This window comes from Scyliorhinus torazame, chromosome 18 (assembly GCF_047496885.1).
Source record: "Scyliorhinus torazame isolate Kashiwa2021f chromosome 18, sScyTor2.1, whole genome shotgun sequence".
Classification (NCBI taxonomy): Eukaryota; Metazoa; Chordata; class Chondrichthyes; order Carcharhiniformes; family Scyliorhinidae; genus Scyliorhinus; species Scyliorhinus torazame.
The window spans coordinates 75,600,663-75,627,434 of record NC_092724.1 but is presented as its reverse complement, the minus strand read 5'-3'; the positions used below and the strand labels follow the sequence as shown (position 1 = coordinate 75,627,434).

Genomic DNA, 26,772 nt, shown 5'->3' with positions numbered 1-26,772 from the left:
AGTGGGTGTGATACAATATATGTTACATAGGGTGTGATGCAGCATATATTGCAGAAGGTGTGATACGGTGTATATTACAGTGGGTATGATATGGTGTATATTACAGAGGATGTGTTGCAGCATCTATTACAGAAGTTGTAACACAGTGCATATTACAGAGGGTGCGAAAGAATATTCATTACATTGGGAATGATATGATGTACATTACAGAGGGTGTGATACAGCATATATTACAGAAGGTGTGACACAGTACATGTTACAGAGGGTGTGATACAGTGGGCTGGATTCTCCCAAAGTGGGACTATGTCCCCACACCGGTGTAAAAACGCTGGAGTTTTACTCCAGAAATTCGCCTAAAAAAGTTGACCTAATCCAATGCCCTGCAGGGGGCTAGCAGATACCCAGAGCGATTCTCGCAGCTTTAGCTGCGGATACGGGTCCCCGCACTTCCAGTTCAGAGTCCGCGCATGCGCACGGAGGCGGCCTCCAGCGGCCGCGCCGAGCTCCATGGCGGAGGCAGACAGAAAAATTAGACCCCCGATCGGCCGCGCGCCCGAACATCTAACCGTGCGGATCTAACCCCCGGCCGCCTATAAAGCCCCTCCCTTGAGTCCGCAGCCGCCACGCCAGCATCCTGACCGGCAATACGTGATTAGTTCCACACCGTCGGGAACTCGGCAGGTCGGGAGCAGTGGATCACTGGGTGGGCCTCTGTCAACTCAGCCACGCGGAGTACTCCACGATCACGGAGAATCGCCGAACAGGTGCCGGGCGTGAAAGTGGATTCTCCGTCCCCGTGCCGAACGCGATTTCAGCACAAGGCTGCGGAGAATCCAGCCCTGTGTATATTACAGAAGGTGTGATGTGGTGTATTCCAGAAGGAGTGATTGTGTATATTACAGAGTGTATAGTACAGCAAACATTTTAGAAGGTGTGATCCCGTGTTTATTACAGTGGATGTGATAAGGTGTAAATTAAAGAAAGTGTGATTCAGTCTTTATTACAGTGGGTGTGATACCACGATTCTCTGGTCCAGCCAGTGGCTGGCATCATTATAGGCGGGAGCAGAAGGTTTGGAGAGTGGCCTAAAGTCCATTGACTTCGGCTAGGAATTTCCAATTAGAAAGTTGACCACAGGAGTGTGATACAGTGTATATTACAGTGTGCGATACAGTGTGTATTACAGGGTGTGATACAGTGTATATTACAGTGTGTGATACAGTATATATTACAGTGTGCGATACAGTGTGTATTACAGGGTGTGATACAGTGTATATTACAGTGTGTGATACAGTATATATTACAGTGTGCGATACAGTGTGTATTACAGGGTGTGATACAGTGTATATTACAGTGTGTGATACAGTGTATATTACAGTGTGCGATACAGTGTGTATTACAGGGTGTGATACAGTGTATATTACAGTGTGTGATACAGTATATATTACAGTGTGCGATACAGTGTATATTACAGTGTGCGCAGTGTATATTACAGGGTGTGATACAGTGTATATTACAGTGTGTGATACAGTGTATATTACAGTGTGCGATGCAGTGTATATTACAGTGTGCGATGCAGTGTATATTACAGTGTGTGATACAGTGTATATTACAGTGTGCGATAAAGTGTATATTACAGTGTGCGCAGTGTATATTACAGGGTGTGATACAGTGTATATCACAGGGTGTGATACAGTGTATACTACAGGATGTGATACAGTGCATATTACCGTGTGCGATACAGTGTATATTACAGGATGTGATACAGTGTATATTACAGGATGTGATACAGTGTATATTACAGGGTGCGATACAGTGTATATCACAGGGTGTGATACAGTATATATTACAGTGTGCGATACAGTGTATATTACAGGATGTGATAGTGTATATTACAGTGTGTGATACAGTGTATATTACAGTGTGCGATGCAGTGTATATTACAGTGTGCGATGCAGTGTATATTACAGTGTGTGATACAGTGTATATTACAGTGTGCGATAAAGTGTATATTACAGTGTGCGCAGTGTATATTACAGGGTGTGATACAGTGTATATCACAGGGTGTGATACAGTGTATACTACAGGATGTGATACAGTGCATATTACCGTGTGCGATACAGTGTATATTACAGGATGTGATACAGTGTATATTACAGGATGTGATACAGTGTATATTACAGGGTGCGATACAGTGTATATCACGGGTGTGATACAGTGTATACTACAGGATGTGATACAGTGCATATTACCATGTGCGATACAGTGTATATTACAGGATGTGATACAGTGTATATTACAGGATGTGATACAGTGTATATTACAGGGTGCGATACAGTGTATATTACAGGGTGTGATACAGTGCCTATTATAGTGTGCGATACAGTGTATATTACAGGGTGTGATACAGTGTATATTACAGGGTGTGATACAGTGTATATTGAAGGATGTGAAACAGTGTCTATTACAGGGTGCGATACAGTGTATATTACAAGGTGTGATACAGTGTATATTACAGTGTGTGATACAGTGTATATTACATGGTGTGATACAGTGCATATTACAGGGTGTGATACCGTGCATATTACAGGGTGTGATACAGTGTATATTACAGGGTGTGATACAGTGTATATTACAGGGTGCGATACAGTGTATATTACAGGGTGCGATACAGTGTATATTACAGCGTGTGATACAGTGTATATTACAGGGTGTGATACAGTGTATATTACAGGGTGTGATACAGTGTATATTACAGTGTGTGATACAGTGTATATTACAGGGTGCGATACAGTGTATATTACAGGGTGTGATACAGTGCATATTACAGGGTGTGATACCGTGCATATTACAGAGTGTGATACAGTGTATATTACAGGGTGCGATACAGTGTATATTACAGGGTGCGATACAGTGTATATTACAGGGTGTGATACAGTGTATATTACAGGGTGTGATACAGTTTATATTACAGGGTGTGATACAGTGTATATTACAGGGTGCGATACAGTGTATATTACAGGGTGTGATACAGTGTATATTACAGGGTGTGATACAGTGTATATTACAGGGTGTGATACAGTGTATACTCAGGTGGAGTGATTTTCAGCCAATGTTTACTGCCGGTGAGAATAACGATGCGGGTGGAAAATCCATAGAGAATCAGCAAACAAGATTCTGTCGAGCGAGATTGTGTTTCCCAATTCCCATGACCATCATCGGTGATGTCACAAGGTTTACCCCAACAAAGGGCAAGAACCTAATTTTAATGTATTTAAATAAGTTTGAATATGATTCCCCCTCCCCCCCACCCCCACCACCTACTCCCCCCCCCTCTCTCAATATTCAAACCTTGCCTGCGTAACATCATATCAGCGAGGTTTGCAACAGCTTTTAAAAAGGAGGCTCAGTCCAGGGGATCCAACCGGGGGCTCAAAGGTCGGTATAGTCCCCGGAGGGAAGGATCATGCCCTCGCACTGACCCAGCATGGTTTGGCGCTGCCTCGTTGGCAGTGGCAAACTGTGCTGAGCGGCAGTGCCCTAGGGAAATACCTGGGTCAAGCACTCTTGGGAGGGATTTCTGTTATGTGTGGTTTGGTGGAGGGGGAGTGAGTGTGGGATCACTGTGGGGGACCAGGCAGTGAGGCGGTTCTTGCAGGCATGTGGGCAGCAAGTGGGGGTGGTACACCGGTCATACTTACATGGTGGTGATGGGGGAGCCTCTGCTGATTGCACCAGGGGTGGGGGGAGGAGCCCCTAATGATTACGCAGAGAGAGTGGAGCCCCCAATGATTATGTGGAGGAGGGAGTGAGCCCCTGATAGCTCCATGGTAGTGGAGTGGGGGGGGGGCATTTCCACTTCAGTGCCGATTGGGGCATCCTTTAAAGATGGCACCTAGATCTGTGTGGAGTAAGATGAAGTGAGTATGTGGAGCCGGCCTTGCTGACTCCATCAGATTATGCCCTACCAGACTACATCACTCCGCCCAATCATTTTCTGTATTCAGAGGCTCAGGTTCTGGAGCGAAAGCTGGTCTGTGCAGCTGGAGAGCGACACACTGAGGCTTTGAAAAAACCATACGTTTCCGCCCATGGTGTGTGATACAACATAAATTACAGCGTCAAAGGGAGACAGATACAGTGTATATTACAGGGGGTGTGATACAGTTTATATTGCATTGTGAAACATAGCAAGTATTACAGGGGATGTTAAAAAAAAAATGAAAATCGCTTATTGTCACAAGTAGGCTTCAAATGAAGTTACTGTGAAAAGCCCCTAGTCGCCACATTCCGGCGCCTCTTCGGGGAGGCTGGTACGGGGATGTGAAGCAGTTTACAATAGAGTCTTTCCCATGGTGTATAGTATAGAATGTGTGATACCATGTATGTTACTTAATGCAGTGTATATTACAGTGCATGGGATACAATGTATATTACAGGATGTGATACATTGTATATTATGGAATGTGTGATGAAGTGCACATTACAGAGTGGGTTATAGTATATATTACAGGGGATTGTGATCGTATTTATTATCCATGGGTGATATAGGGCTGGATTTTACAGGATTCTGAATTTCCTGTCCTTAGCATTGCATGCCTCCTCCCACACCTCCCACGACCCCGCACCAACTCTGTCCCCTCCCCTCACCATCTTAAAAAGTCATTTTTGAGCCCTCAGCCCACCCACAACAAAGCTGGCTGCCTGCAGCCATTTTATGTTTTACAGGGATTGGCTGAGGGCCCTCCAGTATGATGCTGAGAGGGTCACCCACATCATGGCGGCCTGCTGCGTCCACCACAACATTGCACAGCAGAGGGATGATGTGCTGGAGGAGGAGGAGGATGAGCACCAGGCCTTGTCCTACAAGGAGGGCGCAGGGGAGGGTGAGGATGGGCAGGAAATGGGGCCCAGGCATGCATGGGAAACCGCATGACATGTGCACCATGGTCAGCGCGCATGGGACGCTCTGATCGCTTCCAGGTTCACCGACTGGGGGACTGGCCAGGAGCACAGACATCGCATCCCCACCCACACCCTCTCACTCTCCCCACCTGCAACTCTCTCCGTGATACACACCTACCGCACTATGGGGTGGGGGCGCTGGGCTGGCAGTAACAGTGGGTCTGGTCCATGGGATGGAGGATGATGATAACCCTGGCGACCTATTGCTCCCTGGACCTGGAATACCTGATCGTGAATTGCCACCCATACTACCTTCCACGTGAGTTCACTTCAGCCATTATCACAGAGGTCTACATCCCACCCCAGGCAGAAGTGAAGAAGGCGCTGGATGAACTGTACACAGTTATAAACAACAATGAAACAGAACACCCGGAGGCCTTGTTCATCATGGGCGGGGACTTCAACAAGGCCAGCCTTAAGAGTGTACTGCCAAAATTCCACCAGCACATCTCCTGTCCCACCAGGAGCGACAACACTCTTGACCACTGCTACTCAAAAATCAAGGTCGCTTACCGTTCCATCCCAGACCGCACTTTGGGAAATCAGACCATAGGATGGTGCTTCTTCTTTCCCTTTTTGTTCTGTTTCCTTCGTTTGGCTTTGTAACTGGTAATCTGCAGGGAGAGATCCAGAGTGCATTCCGGGAAGCAGGAAGAAAACGAGGGAGCACCCTGGGAAGGTAGGTGATATAAACTCTTACCCCCAGGTTCCAGAGACCTTCATTTTCGGGAGCGGGAGAGAGAGAGAGAGTCGGGGAGCAGCTTGGGAAAAGGTAAGTGATAGATATTCTGCTATTCTGAGTGATCCGACTTGGGGGGGGGGGGGCGACTGAAAAGTGACATCACAGGAAAGCTGTGACCTGATTGGCTGGTAGGGAATCTGCACTGAATTTAAAAATTGAACATTGTTAAACTAATTAAACATAATTAATTAATTACTTAATCATAATTAGAGGGGTCTCTAAGCCAGGGACAGGAGACTACTGTATTTAGCACTTACATTTATAGTAGAAATCTAGTGCTTAGAAACATATAGTCAACAGTAACTTTAAAAAAAAACTTCTTAAATTTAATTTACTAATTAATTAACGCAATATCAATTAGAGGGGTGCAATGCTCTGACTGTGAGATGTGGCAGGTCCGGGAGGCTTCCAGCGGACCGGATAGCTTCATCTGCAGAAAGTGCACCCAACTGGGGCTCCTCACAGACCGCATGGTTCAGTTGGAACAGCAGTTGGATGTACTTAGGAGCATGCAGGTGGCGGAAAGCGTCATAGATAGCAGTTATGTAAATGTGGTCACACCCAAGGTGCAGGCAGAGAGATGGGCACCAGAAGGGGCAGGCAGTCAGTGCAGGAATCCCATGTGGTTGTCCCCCTCTCGAACAGGTATACCCCATTGGATATTGTTGGGGGGAATAAATAGCCTATCAGGGGAAAACAGCAGCAAACAGAGCAGTGGCACCATGGCTGGCTCTGATGTTCAGCAGGGAGGGTCAAAGCGCAGAAGAGCAATAGTTATAGGGGACTCTATAGTCAGGGGCACAGATAGGCGCTTCTGTGGACGTGAAAGAGACTCCAGGATGGTATGTTGCCTCCCTGGTGCCAGGGTCCAGGATGTCTCCGAACGGGTAGAGGGCATCCTGATGGGGGAGGGCAAACAGGCAGAGGTCGTTGTACATATTGGTACTAACGACATTGGCAGGAAGGGGCATGAGGTCCTGCAGCAGGAGTTCAGGGAGCTGGGCAGAAAGTTAAAAGACAGGACATCTAGGGTTGTAATCTCGGGATTACTCCCTGTGCCACGTGCCAGTGAGGCTAGAAATAGGAAGATAGAGCAGCTAAACATGTGGCTAAACAGCTGGTGTAGGAGGGAGGGTTTCAGTTATCTGGACCACTAGGAGCTCTTCCGGGGCAGGTGTGACCTGTACAAGAAGGACGGGTTACATCGAAACTGGAGAGGCATAATTATCCTAGTCGCGAGGTTTTCTAGTGTCACATAGGCGGGTTTAAATTAGTATGGCAGGGGGGTGGGTACTGGAGCAATAGGTCAGAAGGTGAAAAAATTGAGAGAACTAGGAAATATGGCTCTGAGGCAGAGCAGACAGGGAGATGTTGCTGAAAACAGCGGGACAGGTGGCCAGAAGTGCAAATGTTTTAATGCAAGAAGTATAACAGGTAAAGCAGATGAACCTAGAGCTTGGATTAGTACTTGGAACTATGATGTTGTTGCCATTACAGAGACCTGGTTGAGGGAAGGACAGGATTGTCAGCTAAACATTCCAGGATTTAGATGTTTCAGGCGGGATAGAGGGGGATGTAAAAGGGGTGGAGGTGTTGCGCTACTGGTTAGGGAGAATATCACAGCTGTACTGCGGGAGGACACCTCAGAGGGCAGTGAGGCTATATGGGTAGAGATCAGGAATAACAAGGGTGCGGTCACACTGTTGGGGGTTTACTACAGGCCTCCCAACAGCCAACGGGAGATAGAGGAGCAGATAGGTAGGTAGACAGATTTTGGAAAGGAGTAAATACAACAGGGTTGTTGTGATGGGAGACTTTAACTTGCCCAATATTGACTGGGACTCACTTAGTGCCAGGGGCTTAGACGGGGCAGAGTTTGTAAGGAGCATCCAGGATGGCTTCTTAAAACGATATGGAGATAGTCCAACTAGGGAAGGGGCTGTACTGGACTTGGCATTGGGGAATGAGCCCGGCCAGGTGGTAGAAGTTTCAGTAGGGGAGCATTTCGGGAACAGTGACCACAAGTCAGTAAGTTTTAAAGTGCTGGTGGGCAAGGATAAGAGTGGTCCTAGGGTGAATGTGCTAAATTGGGGGAAGGCTAATTAAAACAATATTAGGCGGGAACTGAAGAACATAGATTCGGCGTGGATGTTTGAGGGTGAATCAACATCTGACATGTGGGAGGCTTTCAAGTATCAGTCGAAAGGAATTCAGTAACGGCATGTTCCTGTGAGGAAGAAGGATAAATATGGCAAATTTTGGGATCCTTAGCTAACGTGAGATATTGTTGGCCTCGTCAAAAAGAAAAAGGAGGCATTTGTCGGGGCGAGGAGGCTGGGAACGGACGAAGCCTGTGTGGAATATAAGGAAAGTAGGAAGAAACTTAAGCAAGGAGTCAGGAGGGCTAAAAGGGGTCACGAAAAGCCATTGGCAAATAGGGTTAAGGAAAATCCCAAAGCTTTTTACACGTACATAAAAAGCAAGAGGGTAGCCAGGGAAAGGGTTGGCCCACTGAAGGACAGGGGAGGGAATCTTTGTGTGGAGCCAGAGGAAATGGACGTGGTACCAAATGAATACCTTGCATCAGTATTCACCAAAGAGAAGGAATTGGTGGATGTTGATTCTGGAGAATGGTGTGTAAATAGCTTGGGTCACATTGAGATCCAAAAAGACGAGGTGTTGGGCGGCTTGAAAAATATTAAGGTGGATAAGTCCCCAGGGCCTGATGGGATCTACCCCAGAATACTGAAGAAGGCAAGAGAGGAAATTGCTGAGGCCTTGACAGAAATCTTTGGGACCTCACTGTCTTCAGGTGATGTCCCGGAGGACTGGAGAATAGCCAATGTTGTTCCTTTGTTTAAGAAGAGTAGCAAGGATAATCCAGGGAACTACAGGCCGGCGAGCCTTACGTCAGTGGTAGGGAAATTACTGGAGAGAATTCTTCGAGACAGGATCTACTCCCATTTGGAAGCAAGTGGTTTTATTAGCGAGAGGCAGCATGGTTTTGTGAAGGGGAGGTCATGTCTCACTAACTTGATAGAGTTTTCCGAGGAGGTCACAAAGATGATTGATGCAGGTAGGGCAGTGGATGTTGTCTATATGGACTTCAGTAAGGCCTTTGACAAGGTCCCTCATGGCAGACTGCTACAAAAGGTGAAGTCACATGGGATCAGAGGTGAATTGGTAAGATGGATACAGAACTGGCTAGGTCATAGAAGGCAGAGAGTAGCAATGGAAGGCTGCTTTTCTGATTGGAGGGTTGTGACTAGTGGTGTTCCGCAAGGATCAGTGCTGGGACCGTTGCTGTTCGTAGTATATAAATGATTTGGAGGAAAATGTAACTGGGCTGATTAGTAAGTTTGTGGACAACACAAAGGTTGTGGAATTGCGGATAGCGATGAGGACTGTCAGAGGATACAGCAGGATTTAGATCGTTTGGAGACTTGGGCGGTGAGATGGCAGACATAGTTTAATCTGGACAAATGTGAGGTAATGCATTTTGGAAGGTCTAATACAGGTAGGGAATATACAGTGAATGGTAGAACCCTTAACAGTATTGACAGTCAGAGAGATCTTGGTGTAGAGGTCCACAGGTCACTGAAAGGGGCAACACAGGTGGAGAAGGTAGTCAAGAAGGCATACGGCATGCTTGCCTTTATTGGCCGGGGCACGGAGTATAAAAATTGGCAATTCATGTTGCAGCTGTGTAGAACCTTAGTTAGGCCACACTTGGAGTGTAGTGTTCAATTGTGGTTGCCACACTACCGGAAGGATGTGGAGGCTTTAGAGAGGGTGCAGAAGAGATTTCCCAGTATGTTGCCTGGTATGGAGGGCATTAGCTATGATGAGAGGTTGAATAAACTTGGTTTGTTCTCACTGGAACTAAGGAGGTTGAGGAGCGACCTGATAGAGGTCTACAAAATTATGAGGGGCATAGACAGAGTGGATAGTCAGAGACTTTTTCCCACGGTAGTGGGGTTAATTACTAGGGGGCATAGGTTTCAGGTGCGAGGGACAAAGTTTAGAAGAGATGTACGAGGTATGTTTTTGACACAGAGGGTATTGGGTGCCTGGAACTCGCTACCGGAGGAGGTGGCAGAATCAGGGACGATAGTGACGTTTAAGGGGCATCTTGACAAATACATGAATAGGATAGGAATAGAGAGATACGGACCCCGGAAGTGTAGAATATTTTAGTTTCGATGGGCAGCATGGTCGGCACAGGTTTGGAGGGCCGAAGGGCCTGTTCCTGTGCTGTACTTTTCTTTGTTCTTTTGGTCTTCCGGCATACAAGCAGAAATTTAAGCGGATAAATCCGGCTAAGAAGGTCATGCAGTGCTGGTCCGAGGAAACAGAAGAGCTTCTACGTGACTGCTTAGAGACAGTGGACTGGTCCATATTTAAGAACTCAGCGGCCAACCTAAATTAGTATGCCACCACCATCACAGACTTCATCAGCAAATGTGTGGATGACTGCGTGCCAGAGAAAGTAGTACTTATGTTCCCCAACTGGAAACCATGGCTCAGTCGTGAGATTGACTCCCTACTGAAGGACAGCTTTGAGGCTTTCAAGTCAGGCGACCCTGATCGCCACAAGAAATCCAGGTAGGACCTCCGCAAAGCCATCAGAGGTGCCAAGAGACAATATCAGACCAAGCTAGAGTCACAGACAGACTCTCGGCGATTGTGGCAAGGCCTAAACAACATAATGGGCTATAAAGCGAAGCCGAGCAGTATCTCCGGCAGAAATGCACCCCTCCCCGATGAACTCAATGCATTCTATGTTCAGTTCAAGCAGGAAACCAGCAATTCGCTATTGAGTGCCCAGTAACCCAAAATACACCCATACGCATCGTCATAGTTTCCGAAGTCAGATCGGCTTTCCTGAAAGTGAACCCTCGGAAGGCGACGGGTCCAGATGGGGTCCCTGGTCATGCACTCAGAGTCTGCACGAACCAGCTGGCAGGTGTGTTCGCGGACATCTTTAACCTGTCCCAAGGTCCACTCCGAGGTCCCCAGCTGCTTCAAGAAGACCACCATCATACCTGTACCAAAGAAGAACCAGGCAACGTGCCTCATTGACCGTCCGGTGGCCCTGACATCAATCGTATTAAAGTGCTTCGAGAGGTTGGTCATGAAGCACATCAACTTCATACTCCCAGCATGCCTATATCTACTGCAATTCACATATCGCCTCAACCAGTCCACAGCAGATGCCATCTCCCTGGCCCTTCACTCATCCCTGGAGCATCTCGACAACAAGGACTCCTACATCAGACTTCTATTTATTGACTACAGCTCCGCCTTCAAAACCATAACCCCAGCCAAGCTCATATCAAAGCTCCAAAACCTAGGACTTGGCTCCTCACTCTGCAACTGGATCCTCGATTTTCTGGCCCACAGACCACAACTAGTAAGAATAAACAACAACACCTCCTCCATGATAGTCCTCAATACCGGGGCCCCGCAAGGCTGCGTACCTAGCCCCCTACTATACTCCCTATATACACATGACTGCGTGGCAAAATTTGATTCCAACTCCATCTACAAGTTTTTTTTTTTATAATCGCTTATTGTCACAGGTAGGCTTCAATGAAGTTACTGTGAAAAGCCCCTCGTCACCACATTCCAGCGCCTGTAGTTTGCTGACAACACAACCATAGTGGGTTGGATCTCGAATAACGACGAGTCAGAATACAGGTGGGAGATAGAGAACCTAGTGGAGTGGTGTAACGACAACAATCTATCCCTCAATGCCAGCAAAACTAAAGAGCTGGTCATTGACTTCAGGAAGCAAAGTACTGTACACACCCCTGTCAGCATCAACGGGGCCGAGGTGGAGATGGTTAGCAGTTTCAAATTCCTAGGGGTGCACATCACCAAAAATCTGTCCTGGTCCACCCACTTCGACGTTACCACCAATAAAGCACAACAGTGCCTTTACTTCCTCAGGAAACTAAGGAAATTCAGCATGTCCACATTAACCCTTACCAACTTTTACAGATGCACCATAGAAAGCATCCCATCTGGCTGCATCACAACCTGGTATGGCAACTGCTCGGCCCAGGATCGCAAGAAACTTCAGAGAGTCGTGAACACAGCCCACTGCATCGCACGAACCTGCCTCCCATCCATTGACTCTATCTACACCTCCCCCTGCCTGGGTAAAGCGGGCAGTATAATCAAAGACCTCTCTCATCCGGCTTACTCACTCTTCCTACTTCTTTCATCAGGCAGGAGATACAGAAGTCTGAGAACACGCACTAACAGATTCAAAAGCAGCTTCCCCGCTGTTACCAGACTTTTAAATGGACTCCTAAACTCCTAGACTCTTATGGCCTTATCTGATTAATACTATACTCCTGTATGCTTCACCCGATGCAGGTGTCTAATTATTTACATTGTGCATCTTGTGTTGCCCTATTATGTCTTTTCTTTTCATGTACTAAATGATCTGTTCGAGCTGCTCGCAATAAAATACTTTTCAATGTACCTCAGTACATGAGACAATAAACAAATCCAAATTCAAATCCAACCCGCTCTGCGATGAGCCCTGGTTCTCCGCATCATTTGACAATGTCTGACTCTTGCCCACGGTAGCACTTTCCACCGTCCACCTGGGTGATTCCTGTATGCGAGCTGGCCATTCCATCACACAGGGCTATCGAATCCCTGGGGTGGTGGTGGTGGGAATGGTCGGGGGGTGGGTGTGTAGCCTAGGCCAAACACAGGGACCGCCCATTCCTCCCCGCCAGCCCAGACCAGCCCACCCCTCACACCCATCGGACAGAGCACCAAGGCAGGTTGTAATGGTGGCACAGGTTTTTAATGTGAACAAATATTTCCAGATTTGTACCCTAGTCCCTAGAACTAAACTGTGCCCTGCACACGTGCCAACCTAACTGGTGTCCAACTTTCTGGCCTTACGGGCCCAAACACTACAGCAGGAGTGGAGATGGCCTGGTGTGATTCCTGCACTGTGACCTGGGTACCCATTGGCGGGCGTCTTCTGGGGCGATCAGGCCTGGATGGGCCTGGCTGCTGCTCGGGTGTCCAGGGTTGCGTGGTGCCACCGCATTCTTCCCGCTGCCCACCAGACACATCAGGGACAGGGGGTGGGGGGGGTACAAGGTGCTGCGGTGTTCCGACACCTCTCCTGAGGGAGTCGCCGGTACGGGCCTCATCATCTCCTCCTCCCTCGGGGTACCCGATGGCTCTTGGGCTACTCCATGGGACGGGGGTATGGGCGGAGCTATCCCCTGAGAATCCCCCGCCACCTGGCGCTGCCAGTCCTGGAGACCCGCTCTGGTCTTGACCAGGGTCCACATGCTCGCTGCCATGGAGCACAGGGAGTGGACCATCTCCTTATGGGATTGCACCACATCGCCTCCTGGGCTGTGTCACATCAGCCAGTGACTGCACCACCTCCCTCCGGGACTGGGCCACCTCCCTCAGTGTCTATACCACATCAGCCAATGCCTGGGCAATGCCGCCGACGTTCCCAGCCACGGCTCACTGTGACTGGGCCATGCTCAGGAGCATCGCTGCAGTTTCCAGGTGGCTCTGGGACATGGTCACCTATGATGCAGCAACTCTGTCCTTGGCCTCGGCAGCACCTGCACAAAATGCCCCTGGCCTTGGACATGCTGATCCATAGCCAAAACCGTCGCCCCAATGCCTCCACCGTGGATGCCACCTGTACGGTGTTGGCCTTGGATGCACACACTGTTGGCACCACCTCCTGCTGCTGCACGCGGTTGGACCCCTCCAACTGCACCTGCAGGAGCTGGATGCTCGCCGACAACCCCTCATGTAGTCCCTGGCTCTGCGACTGCATCTCCACTATAGATGGGACTGTTTGTTCCAGAAGCTCGAGACCCGCCTCAACGGCAGCTGGTTCCTTGAATCGGTCTGCCCTCTGATCGTCCACCCCCTCAGGAGTTCCTACCTCCACCTGCTGTACCAGAGCAGCTGAGCCCAGATAGTGTCCCAGAAGCCTCTCCACTGACATGCCCAAAGTGAATGTCTCTGGGATGGTGGCGGGTGTTGGGGACAGCTGTGACGGAAAGCAGTGTCATCCTCTGACCAATGCTCCGGGGTCTCCTGGTCTTGGGTGGAGAGTTGGTGCCCGAGCTACTCCCATCACTGCTTGGCTCACAGGGGGGCTCCGGGTGTGACACTGGCTGGGGGCGGGACGCCAGATGGACCCGTCCATCTCCAGCAGGTCCTGCAAGACACAAGACAAGACACATGATTAGACCACAGATGGGGGTGGTGAGAGTGGGGGTGGTGGTGAGGATGGAGGGTGGTGACGGTGGGGGGCATCGGGGGTGGTGAGGGTGGGGGGTGGGGGTGTAGGGTGAGGGGTGGTGGTGGTCTAGGGTGAGGGTGGTCTGGGGTAGGGTTTGAGAGTGGTGTAGGGTGAGGGTGATGGGGTGAAGCTGATGTGGGGGTGAAGGTTGGGGTGCGGGTGGTGTAGGGTGAGGCTGATGTGGGGGTGTTTGGGAGGGGTGGGTTGACGCAGGTGTCATTAGGAACCGCAACTCAGCAGGGTCCCACTTCCTCACCTGCGACCGATTTCTACCTCGGTGACCTCCCTTTCCTCCGGGCTGCCAAGCACGTCCAGGGCCCTCTGCGCGACCACAGTGAAGGACCACAGGTCTGGCGGTCCCCCTCCTGTCTTCTCTCGCTCCCAGCAGTTGCGCGCAGCCTTCTCCTGGTGGGGGGTGGGGAACACGTACAAAGACAGTGTTACACAGTCCGACACATGCAGCCCAAGGGGTGGGCAGCTGGTGGCCTCAGTGGCCAGGGCACCCAGCCATGGAGTCCGGTATGGGGCCCCATATGGTGCAGGGTGGGGGTTCGGTCGCCCTCCGGGCTGGGGGGAGGGGGTCAGGTTACAGGCGTGTGGTACGGGGTTTGATGCCAGGGGCACAGTGTTGCCTAGTCACCCTGGCCGCGCTGAGGAGGTAGTGCAGTTTCTTCCAGCTGCAGGTTGTCAGCCTCCTGAGTGTCAATCGCGAAATTGGGGAATCCGGCACCGTTTCTCATTGGGATCGATTGTGTTCCACATGGGCCGGTGCTAGCCCCTTAACAGTTGCGGAATCGATCCAGGTGTGGCACCAGTTTTGCTGTCATGAAAGTCCACAAATTCTGCATTGGAGTCAACATTTAAATCTGAGAAACAGAGAATCTCACCCAGTGTATATTACGAATTGTGATATGCAGTATTATACAGAGTGTGTGATGCTCTGCGTATCAGGGGTGTTGTGACAGATGTTTGATACAGTCCATATTGCAGGGTGTTTGATACTGTTTATGATACAGAGTCTGTGATTCAATGTATATCACAGGGTGTGTTACAGTGTACAATACAGAGAATTTGGAATGCTATACAATGTTTATTACATGGGGTGAGATGCAATATAGTATATAACTTCATGGCTTGTTCTAATCTTGCAGGGAGGCATAGTGGCATTGTCACTGGACTAATAAACCAGACACCCAGAGTAATGTTCTGGGGATCCACAGCAGATGGTGAAATTTGAATTCAATAATAAAAAATCTGGAATTAATAGTCGAGCGATGACTATGAAACCTTTGTCGATTGTCGTGAAAACCCATCTGGTTCGCAAATGTCCTTTAGGGAAGGAAATCTGCCATCCTTATCTGGTCTGGCCGACATGTGACTCCAGATTCCAGACCCACAGCAATGTGGTTGACTCTTAACGGCCCCCTCAAGGGCAATTTGGGATGGACAATAAATGGTGGCACAGCCATGCCCACGTCCCACAAACAAATACAAAAAAATTAAATGTTTCCAATAGTCCCTACTTTCACAGTGTTCCTTTCATTCACAATGCATATGGAGATGCCAACTCTTAATATATACCTGCTTTCTCTGCAGAAATTGAGCACGTATTTCCCTGTGTCCGCCATTGGGAGGCTTCAGGAAGATTCCTCAAATATAATTGAGTTGTTACGGACTGCATTTGAGGTAAAACAACTTGCAAGCATCCTTTCTATGAAAATATACTCACCCATTGTACATACCTCATTGTAATGTGATATAAAATAAAAGCAAAATGCTGCAGATGCTGGAAATCTGAAATAAAAATAAAAAGTGTTGGATAAACCCAGGAGGTCTGGCGGTATCTCTGGAGCGAGAAACAAAGTTAATGTTTCAAGACCACTCGAACTTCTCCAGAACAGATGTTAAATACCTGGTGTGTATCACATTGTAACATCACACAGCGTCACATGTATCTTGCTGTATTTTGATGTAACTGTTGTGCTGTGACCACGTACAAGAGCGGGACAGTATCCCCAGGCTTTGTTACTGATCATTGTATGTCCTTTCTTCTCTAGAACATCCGCTCAAAGATGGAAATCCGACCTGAGCGGGTCCACAAAACAATGAAGTCCAAAGTCTCATCGTTATCAACTGCCATGTCTTCAAGTGACTCTTCTATCTTCGCTGTGATGCCAGGAAAAGTGGTAAGAAATCCAAGACTGGGACCTGAAGACCAGCTGAGTGAGGTGCCTTTCTGGTGCAGTCCTGAGTGTGTGGGTCAAATGTCCTGGGTCTCACAACCTGACCTGAGCCTTGGAGCCAAAGTCTAGCGGCACGTAGGCACAGTGGTTAGCACTGCTGCTTCACAGCTCCAGGACCCCGGTTCAATTCCGGCCTCAGGTGACCCTCTCTGTGGAGTTTGCACTTTCTCCCCATGTCTGTGTGGGTTTCCTCCGGGTGCACCAGTTTCCTCCCACAGTCCAAATATGTGCAGGTTAGGTGGATTGGCCATGATAAATTCCCCCTTCGTGACCAAAAGGTTAGGTGCGGTTACTGGGTTACGGGAATAGGGTAGGGGCATGGGCTTCAGTGGGGTGCTTTTTCCAAGGTCCAGTGCAGACTCGATGGGCCAAATGGCCTCCTTCTGCACTGTAAATTCCATGAAATCACAGAATGCTCTTGTTCTTGATTGCTACCCAATAACGTTCAGCGAGAAATGTGTGCATATGTTTACACGTGCATGTGTGTGGAGATTGAGTATGTGTGAATGCCGCTTGGCTCTAACCCTACCAACATTTCATGGTTAAGGCCCCTTTGTGGAGGCAATGGTGTTCTACCAAAGGGAAGCCAGTGCTCATGGAATAGTGTTACAGCAAGCGTTAGCAGGGGAGGGCAGAAACATTGGTAGGAAAACTATTGCTTCTAATTGAATGGTTCCCAATATGGTCACTCGTACAGATCAACATCTCTCTAACAATTCCTCGATATTGGCAAGTCTGGAACTTCCGGTGACGGTGATGTGCTCAGAAGTTGCACATCAGCTGACTCTCCTCCACCAATCCGAAAATAGGCTCTTTCAATCGAAATAGCCTGCTAATACAAGGTAAAAACCATCCCCAAACCTCATCCATCTGCAACACGAAGGGAGATGCAGAACAACAGCCACTCCGGAGGTGGAAACAAGAAGTGGAAAAAGCCAGGAGAAGCAAATGGCTGAGCTGGCAGATGCACAAAGTGACGAAACTCGGGTCTCGCCTGAACGGGAAGGACCGGCCTGTAGCACAAGGAGCCCCCCTCGCCAGGGAATGGGTGGAGGATGTTTCCCTCAAGGGAACTGAGAATACAGGGAAGAGATAAAACCAACATCCAAATTGCGGTCGGGAGGGCGGTCATGGAAACTCTGGCGATCATGCAGGTGGTCCTAGACAAGGCGGAGAGGCTACAGGAAGCTCAGGAAAGCACCATCAAAGAGCTGGAGAGAGCCACAACAGACCAGGGCAACCAGGTCACTGCCCTGGAAAAAGAAGTAGCAAGGTTGGTCGCGACACAGGGGAGTCTGAAGGGGAAAATCAACAAGCAGGAAAACCGATCAAGGTGCCAAAACCTGCGAGTTGTGGATCTACCGGAGGGAATCGAGGGTAGGGAACCCAACGGACTATGTGGCCTAAATGCTGGGCAATTTATGGGAAGGGATAGATTCCCCAACCCTCCAGAATAGACAGAGCCCACCGGCGCTTCGCCCAAAGCCCAGAGCCGGAGAACAGCCGAGGGCGAGAATCGCTGAAATGCAACAGTGCCAAGACCAGGAAAGATTCCTGTGCTGGGCGAGGCAAACAAAGAACTGTAACTGGGAAGGTCACTAGATCAGGATCTACCAGGACATTGGATGACCTGACCAAGTGCTGGGCAGAATTCAACAGGGCGAAGTCTGCCCTGAACAAGAGCGGCGTAAAGTTTGGGATGCTGTACCTGGCCAAACTCTGGGTCACATTCCAAGGCAGGGAACACTTCTTCATGGATCCTGCGGACAAGTTTGTCCTGGAGAACAGGCTTGAGAAACGGCAGCAGGGACAGCGGTGAAGAGATCATCTGGAGAGACTTTATTTGATTATTTGCTTACTGTTAACCAACTTGATGAACACTTTGCGTGGGACTGCACTGCCTCGTTCTGGGGATGGGAGGTGAAATAGAAGGAGAGAATGAGGGCAGCAGAGCGCAGGAAAGGGTGAGGAGAATGGTATGTAGGGAGCTCAGAGAATGGGCAACGAGAGGACACGCAACCAACCCCTGGAGGGGGTTCACCACACTTGTGGGGAAGCTGGAACCAGGAATCATGAAGGAAAGAGAGGCCGAGAGCGCATCTCCCACAAGGGAGAGAGCGCCTGGCAACACGGGGGGGTGGGGGGGGGGGGGGCAGGGTAGGCATCAGCAAAGAGGGACGACTAGGGGAAGAATCAGCGGGAAGGAAATGGGGGGTGGCAAATAGGGAGGGAGGAACACGCAGCGGGGGGAGAAAATACCATAAGGGAGGGCAGCACGATGGCACAGTGGTTAGCACTGGGACTGCGGCGCTGAGGACCCGGGTTCGCATCACGGCCCTGGGTCACTGTCCGTGTGGAGTTTGCACATTCTCCCCGCGTCTGCGTGGGTTTCACCCCCACAACCCAAAGATGTGCAGGTTAGGTGGATTGGCCACACTAAATTGCCCCTTACTTGGGGAAAAAGATAATTGGGCACTTTAAATTTATATATAAAAAAAGAAAATACCATAAGGGGAACGTAGGACCAAAGATAGCAAGGGTATTAAGCTGGCTGCAACAGGCCACTTGTGACGAGTTCGAACACATAGCATCAAGCAATCACTTTGGAGGGTCTCGGAACAAGGAGAAACCCCGGAAGCAGGGGCTCACCCACATGGCACACACACAATTGGCGGCCATATTAGGTGGCCCCTGGACAAAGGGAAACCCTGGAGCGCAGCGGCGTGTCCACCAGGTAATTATGGTTGATCCTGCGGGAACGGGGGGTCAGAAATCCCCCATCAGGATAGTCACCTGGAATGTCAGAGGACTTATCGGCCCAGTGAAAAGATCCAGAGTCTTCACCCACCTGAAAAGTTTGAAAGCCGACATAGTCTCCTCCAAGAGAAGCAACTAAGGGAGAAGGACCGACTGCGGATAAGGAGGGGCTGGGGGAGACAGACTTACCATTCCTGATATGTGATGAGGGCCCACGGGGAATGGTGCATCATGGTCAGTGGTGTCCTAGACAGGGCATTGGTAGTCCAGGTCAACGAATATGCTACCAACTGGGATGACATGGAGTTTACAAATAACACCATGGTGGAAATCTCCTGGACAACACCGACTGATCATGGGAGGGACTTCAACTGTGTACAGGACCCATGGACAGACATTTCGAATCTCAAAACAGGAAAGATATGGCGAAAGAACTTGGCATAGTCATGAAGCAGATGGGGGCAGTGGACCCATGGCGGGTCATCCACCCAGGGGAGAAGAAGCTCTCCTCCCAGGTACACAATGTATATTCACAGATCAATTTCTTTGTAGTGGGAAAATCGGTGCTCCAGGGCTAATAAGAGCGGAATATTTTACGATCGTAATCTCCGACAACGCTCCACATTATATGGATGTGAGGTTAGGAACAGGCCATGCCCAATACCCTTATGGAGGTTGGACACGGCTCTCCTGGCTGACGACACTTTCAGCAAGAAAATATCACAGGCCATAGATGAGTATTTTTCTAATAACCAGAATGCAAGATTCCACGTTCTAGGTGGCGCTGAAGGCTGTTATCAAGGGTGAAATTATTGCCTACAAAGCACGAAGAGGTAGGGAAGAGAGGGTGGCTAGGCAACAGCTAATTGACTCCATACTGTAAGTAGACCGGCGATACTCCGAGGCCCCGACCACAGCGGAGAGGAAAAAGCTGCAGATGGACTTTGACCTATTCACCACGAGGAAAGCAGTGCACCAACTCCACCAGGCACCCTGTACGAGCATGGAGACAGTGTCAGCCGCTTGCTGGCTCACCAGCTGAGAAAGCAGGCAACCACAAGGGATATGGCCCAGATCAGGGACAGCAAAGACAACCTAGTAGCAGAGCCAGAAAAGGTCAATGAAGCATCCGAGGCCTTTTACCAGGGGCAGTACATCTCCAAGCTCCCAGTAGCACATTTGAGGATGAATCAGTTCCTCGATGGACTGGACATGCCAGTCATGGGGGAGGATAGAAAGTGGGGGCTGGAAGCACCGCTAAAACTGGGAAAAGTCATGGAGAGTATTAACTCCATGCTGGTGGCGAAGGCGATGGAACCAGCCGGATTCCCAGTGGACTTCTACAAGATTTTGCGACAGCACTGGCCTGCACCTGGGGGAGATGTTCACAGACTCCCTGACGCGAGGCACCCTGTCACCCACGCTAGCACTACCCTCATTCTCGCTGATACCCAAGAAAGACAAAGACCCAACAGAATGCAGGTCCTACAGATCCATCTTGCTGCTAAATGCAGACGCGGAAATACTGGCCAAGATCCTAGCCAAAAGGCTGGAGGACTGCTTACCAGAGATGATAGCAGAAGACCAGACGGGCTTTGTCAAGGGTACAAGAACAACAAAGAACAAAGAAATGTACAGCACAGGAACAAGCCCTATGGCCCTCCAAGCCCGTGCCGACCATGCTGCCCGACTAAACTACAATCTTCTACACTTCCTGGGTCCGTATCCCTCTATTCCCATCCTATTCATGTATTTGTCAAGATCACCCTTAAATGTCACTATCGTCCCTGCTTCCACCACCTCCTCCGGTAGCGAGTTCCAGGCACCCACTACCCTCTGCATACAAAACTTGCCTCATACATCTACTCTAAACCTTGCCCCTCTCACCTTAAACCTATGCCCCCTAGTAATTGACCCCTCTACACCGGAGAAAAGCCACTGACTATCCACTCTGTCTATGCCCCTCATAATTTTGTAGACCTCTATCAGGTCGTCCCTCAACCTCCTTCGTTCCAGTGAGAACAAACCGAGTTTATTCAACCGCTCCTCATAGCTAATGCCCTCCATACCAGGCAACATTCTGGTAAATCTCTTCTGCACCCTCTCTAAAGCCTCCACATCCTTCTGGTAGTGTGGCGACCAGAATTGAACACTATACTCCAAGTGTGGCCTAACTAAGGTTCTATACAGCTGCAACATGACTTGCCAATTCTTATACTCAATGCCCCGGCCAATGAAGGCAAGCATGCCGTATGCCTTTTGACTACCTTCTCCACCTGTGTTGCCCCTTTCAGTGACCTGTGGACCTGTACTCCTAGATCTCTTTGACTTTCAATACTCTTGAGGGTTCTACCATTCACTGTATATTCCCTACCTGCATTAGACCTTCCAAAATGCATTACCTCACATTTGTCCGGATTAAACTCCATCTGCTATCTCTCCGCCCAAGTCTCCAAACAATCTAAATCCTGCTGTATCCTCTGACAGTCCTCATTGCTGTCCGCAATTCCACCAACCTTTGTGTCATCTGCAAACTTACTAATCAGACCAGTTACATTTTCCTCCAAATCATTTATATATACTACAAACAGCAAAGGTCCCAGCACTGATCCCTGTTGAACACCACTGGTCACAGCCCTCCAATGAGAAAAGCATCCTTCCATTGCTACTCTCTGCCTTCTATGACCTAGCCAGTTCTGTATCCACCTTGCCAGCTCACCCCTGATCCCGTGTGACTTCACCTTTTGTACTAGTCTACCATGAGGGACCTTGTCAAAGGCCTTACTGAAGTCCGTATAGACAACATCCACTGCCCTACCTGCATCAATCATCTTAGTGACCTCCTCGAAAAACTCTTATCAAGTTAGTGAGACACGACCTCCCCTTCACAAAACCATGCTGCCTCTCACTAATTCGTCCATTTGCTTCCAAATGGGAGTAGATCCTGTCTCGAAGAATTCTCTCCAGTAATTTCCCTACCACTGAAGTAAGGCTCACCGGCCTGTAGTTCCCTGGATTATCCTTGCTACCCTTTTTAAACAGAGGAACAACATTGGCTATTCTCCAGTCCTCCGGGACATCCCCTGAAGACAGTGAGGATCCAAAGATTTCTGTCAAGGCCTCAGCAATTTCCTCTCCAGCCTCCTTCAGTATTCTGGGGTAGATCCCATCAGGCCCTGGGGACTTATCTACCGTAATATTTTTTAAGTCACCCAACACCTCGTCTTTTTGGATCTCAATGTGACCCAGGCTATCTACACACCCTTCTCCAGACTCAACATCTACCAATTTCTTCTCTTTGGTGAATACTGATGCAAAGTATTCATTTAGTACCTCGCCCATTTCCTCTGGCTCCATACATAGATTCCCTTGCCTATCCTTCAGTGGGCCAACCCTTTCCCTGGCTACCCTCTTGCTTTTTATGTACGTGTAAAAAGCCTTGGGATTGTCCTTAACCCTATTTGCCAATGACTTTTCGTGACAGCTAATGTCGAACATTTGGCGCCTGCTGAACATGATCATGACCCCATCCGGTGAGAGCACACCTGAGGTGATCGTCTCCCTGGAGGCAGAAAAGGCCTTTGACAGAGTCAAATGGATGTACCTCACAGAGGTACTGGAGTGTTTCGGGCTTGGAGCAGGGTTCACTGCCTGGGTGAAAGTCCTGTACAGCGCCCCCACAGCGAGCGTATGGACAAATACCACCAGCTCTAAGTACTTCCAGCTGCACAGAGGAACAAGGCAGGGATGCCCGCTGATCGCCCTAGCGATCGAACTACTGGCGATCATGCTTAGGGTGGCAAAGAACTGGAAGGGGATCAGGAGAGGAGGCAGAGAGCACAGAGTCTCGCTCCATGTGGATGACCTGCTCCTCTGCATCTTGGATCTGCAAAGCAGCATGGAAGGAATCATGACATTCTTGAAAGCGTTTGGAACCTTCTCGGGCTACAAGCTTAACCTGAACAAAAGTGAGGTCTTTCCGGTGAACCCGCAAAGGGGAGGGGCAGAGATGAAGGGACTGCAATTTAAACAGGCCCAACACAAACATACTGGGGATCCAAATCGTTCATGACTGGACAGGGATCCACAAGTAGAACCGAACCAGCCTGAGTGAGGAAGTTAAAAAGGACCTGCAGAGATGGAACACACTCCCATTCTTCCCGGCAGGGAGAGTGCAGGCAATCAAGATGAACATACTGCCCAGGTACCTCTTCTTGTTCAGATCCATATCGATCTACATCCCCAAGGCCTTCTTCAATTCATTCGAAAAACTGATCATGGCATTCGTGTGTGTGTGTGTGTTGGGGGGGTGGGGGGGTGGAGGGGGGTGCAGAACGCAAGGATCCAAAAAAGGGTTTGCAGAGAGTGAAAACTATGGGTATGGGGCGGGAGGGGGGGGATAGCCCTCCCAAAAGGGAATTTGTGGAATGTCTAAGAGATGTTTGTTTTTTTGGAGCAGCTTGTGACAGAGCCTACTACGGAACAGGCAATTCTGGATTTGGTGGTGTACAATGAGGCAGACTTGATTAAGGAACTTAAGGTGAAGGAACCCATAGGGAGCAGTGACCACAGTATGATAGAATTTACCTTGCAGTTTGAGAGGGAGAAGCTGCAATCAGATGTATTACAATTAAATAAGTCTAACTACAAAGACATGAGGGAGACATGGCCAGAGTTGATTGGAAAAGGAGCCAAGTAGGGAAGACGGTGGAACAGCAATGGCAGGAGTTTTTTTGGCTTATTCGGGAGGCACAACAGAAATTCATCCCAACGAGGTGAAAACATGCTAAGGGGAGGACAAGGCATTCATGGTTAACGAGGGAAGTCAAGGACAGCATAAAAGAAAAAGCATACAAAGTTGCGAGGATTAGTGGGAAGCCAGAGGATTGGGAAGCCTTTAAAAGCGAGCAGAGGACAACTAAAAAAACAATAAAGGGAGAGATGAAATACGAGTGCAAGTTAGATGGTAATATAAAAGAAGATAGGAAGATTTTTTTTCAATATATAAAAGGTAAGAGAGACGCAAAAATAGACATTGGACCACTGGCAAAAGTGGCTGGAGAAGTAATAATAGGAAAAAAAGAAATGGCAGAATAATTACTGCATCAGTCTTCACGGTGGAAGACACCAGTGGGATGCCAGAGCTCCAGGAGAATCAGGGGGCACAGGTGAATGCAGTGGCCATCACTAAGGAGAAGGTTCTGGGGAAACTGAAAGGTCTGAAGGTGGATAAATATCTTGGTCCAGATAGACTACACCCCAGTGTTCTAAAAGAGATAGCTGAGGAGATTGTGGAGGCATTAGTGGTGATCTTTCAGGAATCACTGGATGCAGGAAGGGTCCCAGAGGACTGGAAAGTGGCTAATGTAACACCACTGTTTAAGAAGGGAGGGAGGCAGAAGACGGGAAATTGTAGACCGATTAGCCTGACTTCAGTCATTGGTAAGATTTCAGAGTCCATTATTAACGATGAGATGACTTGGAAGTGCATGACAAAATAGGACTGAGTTAGCATAGCTTTGTCAAAGGGAGGTCTGACAAATCAGAGTTATTTGAGGAGGTAACAAGGAAGTTAGACAAAGGAGAAGCCATGGATGTGATTTATTTCAATTTCCAGAAGGCCTTTGACAAGGTGCCACGTAGGAGACTAAATAAGTTAAGAGCCCATGGTGTTAAGGGTAAGATCCTGGCATGCATAGAGGTTTGGCTGACTGGCAGAAGGCAGCGAGTAGGGATAAACGGGTATTTTTCAGCATAGCAGCCGGTGACTAGTGGTATGCCTCAGGGGTCTGTGCTGGAACCACAACTTTTAACAATATACATTAATGATCTGGAAGAAGGAACTGGAGCCACTGTTCATAGAATCATAGAATTTACAGTGCAGAAGGAGGCCATTCGGCCCATCGAGTCTGCACCGGCCCTTGGAAAGAGCACCTGACATAAGCCCATACCTTGACCCTATCCCCACACCTCCACCCTATCCTCATAACCCCACCTAACCTTTTGTTGGACACTAAAGGCAATTTAGCATTGCCAATCCACCTAACCTGCACATCTTTGGACTGTGGGAGGAAACCGGAGCACCCGGAGGAAACCCACGCATTCACGGGGAGAACGTGCAGACTCCGCACAGACAGTGACCCAAGCCAGGGATCAAACCTGGGACCCTGGAGCTGTGAAACAACTATGCTAACCACTGTGCTACCGTGCTGCCCTATAAGGCAGACCTCATTTGGAGTATTGTGAGTAGTTTTGGGCCCTGTATCTAAGGAAGGATGTGCTGGCCTTGGAAAGGGTCCAGAGGAGGTTCACAAGAATGATCCCTGGAATGAAGAGCTTGTCGTAGGAGGAACGGTTGAGGACTCTGCGTCTGCACTCGCTGGAGTTTAGAAGGATGAGGGGGGATCTTATTGAAACTTACAGGATACTGCGAGGCCTGGATAGAGTGGACGTGGAGAGGATGTTTCCACTTGTAGGAAAAACTAGAAGCAGTGGACACAATCTCAGACTAAAGTGATGATCCTTTAAAACAAAGATGAAGAGGAATTTCTTCAGCCAGAAGGTTGTGAATCAGTGGAACGCTTTGCTGCAGAAGGTTGTGGAGGCCAAATCACTGAGTGTCTTCAAGACAGAGATAGATAGGTTCTTGATTAATAAGGGGATCGGGGTTATGGGGATTAGGCAGGAGAATGGGGATGAGAAAAATATCAGCCATGATTGAACGGAGGAGCAAACTTGAATGGCCGAATGGCCTAATTCTGCTCCTATGTCTTATGGTCTTAAGGTCTTATCTGCAATAACCACAGATTTACACCTGCGACAATGGATGCTACCTTCAAAAGGTGGAGACAGGATGGAGGGACGCTGACAGTTAGTGACTTCAACACAGAAGTTGTCAGAACAGACTGACAACACTCCAGGAACTAACAGTGAAGTTCCAGCTGACGGGGGCAACAAACTAGATACATGCAGGTCAAAAACATCCTATGTAGGGAAGCGAGGACATACCCACGACCACCACAACAGTCGTTGTTAGAGGACCTACTGGACTCGGACACCCTAGGGAACGGGAACTGTGGTGACATGTATGGGTGACTACTGGGGAACGCTAACACACAACTGGACGAGACAACAAAAAAGTGAGAGGAGGACTTGGGGTTTGAAATAGGGTGGGGACTCTGGAGTGAAGCACTGCATGGGGTCAACTCCACCTCCACTTGTGCAAGGCTAAGCCTAATGCAGCTGAAAGTGGTACACAGAGCCCACTTAACTTGAACCCAAATGAGCAGGTTCTTCCCGCAGGTGGAGGCCAAATGCGAACGGTGCCAAGGAGGCCCAGCCAACCACGCCCACATGTTCTGGTCTTGCCCCAGACATGTAGGGTTCTGGGCAAGCTTCTTTGAGGCAATGCTCAAGGTGGTGGGGATGAGGGTGGAGCCTTACCCAAGAATGGCAGCTTTCGAGGTATCAGAACAGCCAGATTTCTTCATGGGGAGGTGGGCCCATCAGGTGCGTGCTGATGAAGGAGTAACGCACCGAAGGCTAGTGATTCCAAATAAACCTGTTGGACTTTAACCTGGTGTTGTAAGACTTCTTACTATGTTCAAAATTATTCTAGTTTCTCCTAAAATTCACAAACTTTCTCTGACACAACATCCACCCTTTTTCCCGACTAAAATCGATTTTTGCCATGGTGAAATCTTCACTTTGTGGAAGAGAGTAAAATGATGGTAGTGGATCAGTGGCCTCTTCAA

At 49.0% G+C, this 26,772-nt stretch overlaps 1 protein-coding gene across 6 annotated transcripts in view; it reads left to right on the top strand.

Annotated features, from left to right (window-relative positions):
• Positions 1-26,772, top strand: part of itgb4 (integrin, beta 4) — a 359,993-nt gene that overhangs the window by 119,505 nt on the left and 213,716 nt on the right. For all 6 annotated transcript variants that reach the window (XM_072482936.1, XM_072482935.1, XM_072482933.1 and 3 more), the window contains exons 9-10: positions 15,615-15,704; positions 16,076-16,204. In XM_072482936.1, the coding sequence (XP_072339037.1) occupies positions 15,615-15,704; positions 16,076-16,204 (219 nt within the window). The remainder of the gene's footprint in view (positions 1-15,614; positions 15,705-16,075; positions 16,205-26,772) is intronic.